Raw genomic sequence first — 10,000 nt, 5'->3', positions numbered from 1 at the left:
CATGTCTGTTGACTTCTCTATCATTTATAGCCATGCTAAACAGCAAAAGATAAACAGCATTTCTAGATTTTGTAATAGTTTATATGATCATTTACAGTTTTTTCCAACTGCTTACACACGTTTTCAAAACTGTCTCCTTTTTTCAAAACTCTACACACAATTCCCAAAACTGCACACACAAAATGCAAAATGCCTCACATCTCCTTCAAAATGTAACACTGCATTCAAAATGCCATAAACACATGTCATTTGCATCAAATGGCAAACACTGCTTTCATAATAGTACATTTTTGGATATACCGTGTAAACACTGTTGTTCTAAATCTAAAGCTCTTTGGTCTTTCATAGGCTTATATCTACATTTCAATACAATGTTCTACAGTGAAAGTAATCTGCTGAGAGGGGTAACAAGTACACTGTAAACACCAATGCAATGTAGAAACAGAAAATATTTATTAGGCCAAACATTACTGTTGTATACAGTAGCATACAACAAAACCATAAACATATGTAAACCAAAAGTATATTCTTTAGAATACAGTAAAGAACACAATTGTGTGTGTGGGGTCCCAGGGGGGGGGGCAGTCCAGGAATTGGTGGTGGGGGGGGGGGGGCAGTCACCAGTGCTAAGCTACGCTTCATCTCTTCTCCGGGCTGGGTCTGGCCACAATACTTCGTCCACATCACAAGATACGTTTTCTCTTGCCAAACATCGAGGGAAGTATCTTCTAGCATGGCGTATCCAACCTTGGACAGAGGCAACCTCTATGTCCCCACATGCGTCCTCCATTGCGTGGAGAAGCGGCATGCGGGCATAGGGTTGGCGATCATACACTTTTCAGCGCCAGGCTGAGAAGAATTCCTCTATGGGATTTAGAAAAGGTGAATATGGGGGTAGGTACAAAACTACAAATTGTGGATGGGTGGCAAACCAGTTTTGGACCAGAACAGCCCGGTGAAAACTAACATTGTCCCATAAAACCACAATCTAGCAGGCTCCTGATCTGGATCAGGGACAAGCATTGTGTAAATTGTATCCAGAAAAGTGAGCATATGGCCGGTGTTGTACGGACCCAGTGTGGCATTGTGATGGAGGACCCCGTTTTGAGTGATGGCAGCACACAGTTATATTACCCCCACGCTGTCCAGGGACATTGGTAATTGCCCTCTGTCCTATTGTGTGTGTGACCTGGTGAATAAGTGTAGCATTTTGATTGGTTGTGTTTGGAAAAGGAAAGCAAGTCACTTCCTGTTAGATTTTTGTGTTTTAGGTAGAGAATTGTGTGTAGTGTTTTGAAAAAAGTGTTTTATGCAATTGACAACTGAGTCAAAGGCTGAGAAATAGCTTATTGTTTTGGATATTTGGTGTGTAGTTTTGCACTTTGAGTGAGAGGTTTCAAAAATCGTGTGACATGAAAAGATTTAGTGTGTAAGCAGTTGGAAAAAATTGTAATACAATAATATAATACAATGGGTTCTGCCAACAAAATCATTGACAATAATAATAATAATAATAATAATAATAACCAATAATGAAATGATTATAATCAGTAAAGTTTTCATGGCGTGTGTGTGTGTGTGTGTGTGTGTGTGTGTGGTGTGGTGAAAACTAGACATCACATTCTTGCTTCCTCTGTCCTTGTTTCCTCCACTCCTTGAAAGTACATTTGAGCCCAAGGGGAGGAACCTCCCTCCTCTCCCCCAATGTACTTTGAGAGGGAGGTGAGGAATGCAGGAAACAAGGGGAGAATCTCAATTGCATTTCCTAAATTCCTGACAACCTTCTCAAAAGCCCATTGATAAGAAGGTGAGATGGGAAACCCAATCTAGTAAAGGAATGGGATAAGAATATATAAATATAAAAATATATGGATGAGCAGTGACAGAGCAGCTAAGATGCAATTTTTATTTTATTTTTATTTAACTAGGCAAGTCAGTTAAGAACAAATTCTTATTTACAATGACATCCTAGGAACAGTGGGTTAACTGTCTTGTTCAGGGGCAGAACGACAGATTTTTACCTTGTCAGCTCAGGGATTCGATCTAGTAACCTTTCGGTTACTGGCCCAACGCTCTAACTACTAGGCTACCTGCCGCCCCAATAGATAGTGTAAGATACAGTATATACATATGAGATGAGTAATGCGAGATATGTAAACATTATTAAAGTGGCATTATTAAAGTGACTCGTGTTCGATTTATTAAAGTGGCCAACGATATCAAGTCTGTAGGTAGACAGTCGCCTCTCTGTGTTAGTGATGGCTGTTTAACAGTTTGATGGCCTTGAGATTGAAAAACAGCTTCTATCTCTGTCCCAGCTTTGATGCACCTGTACTGACCTCGCCTTCTGGATGATATCGGGGTGAACAGGCTGTGGGTCGGGTGATTATTGTCCTTGATTATCTTTTTTGCCTTCCTGTGACATCGGGTGTTGTAGGTGTCCTGGAGGGCAGGTAGTTTGCCCCCGGTGATGCGTTGTGCAGACCGCACCACCCTCTGGAGAGCCCTGTGGTTGAAGGCGGTGTAGTTGCCGTACCAGGCGGTGATGCAGCCCGACAGGATGCTCTCAATTGTGCACCTGTAAAAGTTAGTGAGGGTTTTCGGTGACAAGCCACATTTCTTTCAGCCTCCTGAGGTTGAAAAGGCTGAACCATTTCAGTTTGTCGGTGATATGGTCACCGAGGAAGTTAAAACTTTCCACCTTCTCCACTGATGTCCCGTTGATGTGGATAGGGGCCTGGGTAGCTGGAGACCCACAGCACCCTATCAGGCTGATCAGACAGGCCTTGGTAGCTGGAGACCTGCTGGAAACACTGAAATGATATATTTACACCTGTGCTTCATTCCAGCTAGTTAGATGTGCAACCACTGACTAACTATAGCTAGGGCATATCTCTAGTCTAGCAATAGATACTGTTGTTTAGGCTGGATATCACCATTTAATAAGATTACCAATGATTAGCTAGGCCATATCAGTCAGCTAACCATTTACAGTAACAGCAGTTCATTAATAAGTAAATACACACTAATTATTATGCAGAAATTGAGAAATGTTATCTTATCTTGGCACTGTGGCCCGGTATGGGCAGCTATTAATTCATGGAAGTGTGACCTACTTTGAAAGGACAGGAAGTGTTGGCTGAGCACTTGACCAGGCATTCCACATTTAGCCCCACCCACATTTTAACTTCGCAATATCAAGTCATTTTTGAAAATTTCTATTCAAAAACGAATATACAGGCCGTTTTCACATTCCCGATAGTCTCCCCCCCCGAGTTAAAACGGAGCAATCAAAACGTACACGGACCGTAATCTTACCTCAGGAATCTTGATTTAATGTTGTCCACGAAGTAGGCTAATTATCTTGACTGCTGTAAGAGAAAATCTCTTTATGACTTGACTGTCATTCAGAAAGTCCTTTCCTCAATCCGCTGTTGCTTTGCAATAATTTCCCCACGTAACTAAACAGCTAGACATCAAGCGTATATCAAACTATTATGCATAATTATTGAAGAACCCTGTTAATGACAGTAGCGATTTTGTTTTATTAATCATATGAAAGTTCCTCTTTCTGTTTGAAGCATTGGATTTTGGAATCACATACATTATTTTGGATATATGTGCATATATACTGTGTACCGGGGTATTTGGAAATAGCCACCGGCTAGTTTTGAAAAACTGTTGAAAATATTTCTTTGAAGTTTTTCAATACATTTTAATAAGTGTAGCTACTTTAAGTAAATACCTGCAATCAACTTGATGAAGCAGATCAGGTTCTTCCTTTCACCTGTCACATTATTTGACCTTATGAAGCTCACCATAGTTCCCCAGAACAGTTGAGTCAGATGTGTGTTTGTTTGTAAAGAGCACAACGAGAGAAAGCGGGAGCAGGTGAGTCCAGCTGTGTATTGTCAGGGCTCACACTTCACATTGAAAAGCCAACAGTGTTTTTTGCTTCAATAGATTGATCAGCGACGCTCAACTATAGTTAACCTTCATAGAAAATACTGTAGTGCAACACAACACATTCAGCAGAAAATAGATTCATTTTCATCAGATGCAATGCTACTTGGCTGGCAGCCACACAAGTAAATTATCTCACCATTTTTTGCAAAAATGATGAATGGCCATCATGTTTCTAATGTTTATCATAGAAAGAATGCATCCATCTACATTTCCTAATGTTTAGCTTAAAGTTAATCTTGCATTTTACCGGAGAAAAGCATGCTGGCAACACAAAGTTAATCTAGTATAGTACTAGAGAAAAGTAACTACACATAGAAAAGTACTGGAGAAAAGTAACTACACATAGAAAAGTACTGGAGAAAAGTAGCTACACATAGAAGAGTACTGGAGAAAAGTAACTACACATAGAAGAGTACTGGAGAAAAGTAACTACACATAGAAGAGTACTGGAGAAAAGTAACTACACATAGAAAAGTACTGGAGAAAAGTAGCTACACATAGAAGAGTACTGGAGAAAAGTAACTACACATAGAAAAGTACTGGAGAAAAGTAGCTACACATAGAAGAGTACTGGAGAAAAGTAACTACACATAGAAAAGTACTAGAGAAAAGTAGCTACACATAGAAAATTACTGGGGAAAAGTAACTCCACATCAGTCATAAAGCTCTAACTGACAGAATGACCGTTGGTGAATTCTCACCCGAGTGGAGAAGTGCAACTGAAGCACAAAATTACTCTGATGCCAAGCAGAAACTACAATAAGAAGCATTTTACATCTGCGTTTACAGAACGCAGCAAGATATTTGTTATGCATTTTAAATGTTTTTCCTGTGAGAAAAATGCAGAATTCTGCGTTAACGCAACCCTTAAGTTTGATTTGCTAGTGGCTGAATTAATAAGGTGACGGGGCATCATATTGTGTTAGCTTGCTGCCGTGTTTGAGAAGTCAAAGCCCTTTGTACAGCTGCCACCATCTTGATTTTCTTGCTTTTTCCCCTACTTTCCGTTCTCAGCCAGTCTTCTCCACCAAGCAGAGCAGGCAGGTCTGTTTCCCTAGCAACTCCACTCCACTCAGACACAGTGTGCAGCCAACACATGCTGCTCCAGAGCAAGTACTGTTCTTCCTTCAGACAAGCATTCTGGTAATAGACGCCCAATGGGCATTTTTTGCCTTTCAGGGCACCCTCTTGTGTACTAAGCCGGTAATACTGTGTATTATCCTGGTATGAGAGAAGTACTGTTCTCACACCATAACATAGGAAGATAGAAAATGTTACGACGTTACAGTACACTTCCGAGATCTCCCCCAACCCCCCAAAAAAGGTTTTGATACGACTCATGAATTATATTGACTGTATCTATGTTCCCCCTTTATATCTTAATGTATTCATGACTTTGTAACAGCTCCAAACAGATGTCCATTACAACAAATGCTCACTGATACCCTAATTTATAGAAAGACCCATATGAACACACCCCTACCCCTCCCTCCCTCCCTCCTCACCTTGTCGACAGCGTGTGTGTGCAGCTCTTTCTCCAGACGGTCCTTCTGAGTGACACAGGCTCGGAGCCTGTCCAGTTCTTCCTGGAACTGAGCGATGGTCACCTCTCTGTTGAGCTCCACAGCCTTCAGCATCTGCAGCTCTGCACTCAGCTTAGTGTTCTCTAGCTCCGTGCTACGCAGGTGGACCTACACACACACACACACAGAGACCATTATAGACACACTGACTAAGAAAGACGATTATGAACACACAGACACACAGGCATACAGTTGAAGTCGGAAGTTTACATACACTTAGGTTGGAGTCATTAAAACTAGTTTTTCAAACACTCCACAAATTTCTTGTTAACAAACTAGAGTTTTGGACATCTACTTTGTACATGACACAAGTCATTTTTCCAACAATTGTTTACAGACAGATTATTTCACTTATAATTCACTGTATCACAATTCCAGTGGGTAAGAAGTTTACATACACTAAGTTGACTGTGCCTTTAAACAGCTTGGAAAATTCCAGAAAATTATGTCATGGCTTTAGAAGCTTCTGATAGGCTAATTGACATCATTTGAGTCAATTGTAGGTGTACCTGTGGATGTATTCCAAGGCCTGCCTTCAAAATCAGTGCCTCTTTGCTTGACATCATGGGAAAATCCAAATAAATTAGCCAAGACCTCAGAAAAATAATTGTAGACCTCCACAAGTCTGGTTCATCCTTGGGAGCAACTTCCAAATGCCTGAAGGTACCACGTTCATCTGTACAAACAATAGTACGCAAGTATAAACACCATGGGACCACGCAGCCGTCATACCGCTCAGGAAGGAGACGTGTTCTGTCTCCTAGAGATTAACGTACTTTTGTGCGAAAAGTGCAAATCAATCCCAGAACAACAGCAAAGGACCTTGTGAAGACGCTGGAGGAAACAGGTATAAAAGTATCTATATCCACATTAAAACGAGTCCTATATTGACATAACCTGAAAGACCGCTCAGCAAGGAAGAAGCCACTGCTCCAAAACCACCATAAAAAAGCCAGACTACGGTTTGCAACTGCACATGGGGACAAAGATCGTACTTTTTGGAGAAATGTCCTCAGGTCTGATGAAACAAAAATAGAACTGTTAGGCCATAATGACCATCGTTAAGTTTGGAGGAAAAAGGGGGAAGCTTGCAAGCCGAAGAACACCATCCCAACCATGAAGCACGGGGGTGGCAGCATCATGTTGTGGGGCTGCTTTGCTGCAGGAGGGATTGGTGCACTTCACAAAATAGATGGCATCTTGAGGGAGGAAAATTATGTGGATATATTGTAGCAACATCTCAAGACATCAGTCAGGAAGTTAAAGCTTGGTCGCAAATGGGTCTTTCAAATGGACAATGACCCCAAGCATACTTCCAAAGTTGTGGCAAAATGGCTTAAGGACAACGAAGTCAAGGTATTGGAGTGGCCATCACAAAACCCTGACCTCAAGCCTTTGGAACATTTGTGGGCAGAACTGAAAAAGTGTGTACTAGCAAGGAGGCCTACAAACCTGACTCAGTTACACCAGCTCTGTCAGGAGGAATGGGCCAAAATTCACCCAACTTATTGTGGGAAGCGTGTGGAAGGCTATCCGAAATATTTGACCCAAGTTAAACAATTTAAAGGCAATGCTACCAAATACTAATTGAGTGTATGTAAACTTCTGACCCACTGGGAATGTGATGAAAGAAATAAAAGCTGAAATAAATAATTCTCTCTACTATTATTCTGACATTTCACATTATTAAAATAAAGTGGTGATCCTAACTGACCTAAGACAGGGAATTTTTACTAGGATTAAATGTCAGGAGTTGTGAAAAACTGAGTTTAAATGTATTTGGCTAAGGTGTATGTAAACTTCCCACTTCAACTGTACATACATGTGCACACACAGAGTGTATCATTTCACCTTGTAAAGGTCCCTCTCGTCCTTCTCATTCTTCAGTTGGGTCTCCAGAGTGTCTCTATCTGCTGTCAGCTTCTTTAACCTGTCTCTCAGACTGGACGACAACAACAACTACATTAATACCAATAATGTTCCCTCTAGTTTTCTGTACTGTATGTCATTTGAGTATAGTACTGTATCTATGGTGTTTCTCATCAACAGTCCAGTTAGTTTCCTTCTAGTCCTTTCTGTGTGACTCCAGTCAGTCAGTCAGTCACTGTGTCTCTCTCTCTCTGTGTGTTTGTTTGTGTCTGTGTGGGTGTGGGTGGGGCAGGGTTTCCACCAGGCAGTAATAACCGGCTCTTGGCCTATAAAAAATGAAAAAAGCTGATAATTAAAATTGGTGCCAGGCCGGGAGAAGAAAAAAAATAGATTGCGAAATAATGATTTTTAGCCTATTTAAATGGTGGAAATACTAGTCGATGTAAATACATTTGACTGGTCATGCTTATCTGTCTATTGGATCATTTGCATAACTGTGTGCAATTAAATTGCAGCGTGCGTAGGCTAGGGTATATTCGTTATGCATCTTATTCATCACACCCCTACAGCACACAGAGCCTTGGAGCTGAAGAATCTGTAGCAGCAGCATCTTAAACTGCAACAGATGGCAGGCTTCATCAGTGTGTTACACACCACTTTGCGATGAGCTGGAGGCAGTACGTGTTTTGAAAACACATAGTTAATTGTTTGAAAGCTGAACGTTTTAACATGTATTATGAGGCATGTCTTACCTTGCTTCAAATCAGCCTATTAGATCTCCACCACTCCCATGTGCGCTGCCCTTCTGACAAAGGTGTTTTCCCGCTGATTGCATTATGGAAAGAACATTTGCATGTAGCCTACTGCCTTGTGCGCATTGCTGAGCTTTATAATGTGAAGAAATAATAGTTCAACATTTATTTGAAGATAAACGCTCTGATCTGTTGCCTTCGTTGCTTTTTAAGTATTTAAAAAAAGAATGATGCCGTTTAGGCTTCCTGGTTGGATGAATTTGGGCTGTTTCTTCCCACAGCTGTCCCAGTCTGTTTCTCAACAAGCTGACCAATAGAATAGGTAAACTTTTCTACTATGGGGGATAGTAGATCGGCGTAGGCTAGTGATTTGGCTGTTTGTTACTCATCTTGTTGGCTGAGGAAAAGTAAATGTGGAGTTATCCTAGCATCTTCAAAATGCACATCAGAATTCAGTATGAAGGACCACACATTGTTGCATGCTCAACATGTTCTGTTAATATGAATCACCATAATCCAAATGTGCTTTGTGTCATTCTGAGCAGTGTGGGTGGACACCCTAATCAGGTTACACACCCGATGGATATGGGCACGGCAGATTTCTCAAATGTCTGGTAAATGAAAATGTTGCTGGCCAAATGTCCTGTCCACATTTTCCTAACGGAAACCCTGGTGTGTGGCATGTGTGTTCCTCCTCACCAGTCCAGGTCGGTCTCTTTCTGCAGTCCTCTCTGTGTGACTCCCAGTAGGTCCTCCTCCAGCTGTCTGACCCGGTCTGTGGCCTCCTGCAGCCTCCTCCTCACCTCCTCCCTCTCCTCTGACAGGCCCTGGGAGGAGCGCAGCAGCTCCTGCAACCACACCACAGGCAACTTCAGCTGTCAGTCACACTGTTAACCAATCACAGGCCCTGTCGGTCAGTCCGGTTAGACCAGAGGTGTCAAACTCAATTCCTGGAAGGCTGTGTGTTTTCTGTTTTTTCCTCTCCATTTGTGTTCAACTAAGACCCAGACAATGAGATGAGGGGAGTTCCTATCTAATCAATGACCTTTATTGATCAATCAAGTCAAATTGAGGGAAATGCTGCAGATGATTGGCTTTGTATTGAGTTTGACCCTGTCAATCAAAATGCTGTGTGATAACGAATGACGAATGGCAATGTTCTGAAACAAGAGGCATCCATGAGAACCAGTCCCATCTATCCTGTATCTTGTACCTGATCCTGCCAGTCATCTCCCCTGTTGGAACACGCTGAGATGTAGAGGACATTAAATCACCCACAACACACTGCACCTGACAGGCCAGCACGCCTACATAAACACCCCTCCATCGCTCAACACGCACACACACACGCACTTGTGCGTCAGACAGACAGACACAGCACATCCATCAAACATACAGGTGCAGTATATACATTTGTAGTTGTTTTATGAAACACGTGCACAGTGTCACACCCAGATGTCATGTGTAGTTCAGGTAGAGCCCGCTGGCTCCGTCGAGGACTGCATGATTTCAACTGCAGCCGTTTGGGAGGAACTTTAGCACCGCATAAAGACCTTATAAAACATGTTGTCGTAAAATTAGCAGCCGCAAAATATGTACTTACGTTTTCATGGTCCAGCTAAAGGGTATTTTCATCAGTGCTACACTAAAGGGCCATGGTGAATATATTCAAATGTTCTTGTGTACTGCACAAATGAACACGAGTACACACACACACACTATTTAATAAGAGAAACTCTTGTTGAATGAAGAATCTCACATTAATAATCTGTGTACATTTTATTTACAGCGATTTAGTACTTCATAAAATGACCAAGTAGGAAATCTCTC

The 10,000-nt window shown here is 41.7% G+C and overlaps 1 protein-coding gene across 4 annotated transcripts in view; it reads right to left on the bottom strand.

The window, feature by feature from the left end:
* The window catches only part of LOC106588861 (tax1-binding protein 1 homolog A), a 50,263-nt gene that overhangs the window by 22,585 nt on the left and 17,678 nt on the right, over positions 1–10,000 (bottom strand). For all 4 annotated transcript variants that reach the window (XM_014178353.3, XM_014178354.3, XM_014178351.3 and 1 more), the window contains exons 6-8: positions 8,870–9,018; positions 7,401–7,491; positions 5,472–5,657 (exon numbers count right to left, since the gene is read on the bottom strand). In XM_014178353.3, the coding sequence (XP_014033828.1) occupies positions 5,472–5,657; positions 7,401–7,491; positions 8,870–9,018 (426 nt within the window). The remainder of the gene's footprint in view (positions 1–5,471; positions 5,658–7,400; positions 7,492–8,869; positions 9,019–10,000) is intronic.

Source organism: Salmo salar, chromosome 27 (assembly GCF_965601325.2).
Source record: "Salmo salar chromosome 27, fSalSal1, whole genome shotgun sequence".
In the NCBI taxonomy this organism is placed as follows: Eukaryota; Metazoa; Chordata; class Actinopteri; order Salmoniformes; family Salmonidae; genus Salmo; species Salmo salar.
This window is presented reverse-complemented; position numbering and strand designations above follow the sequence as displayed.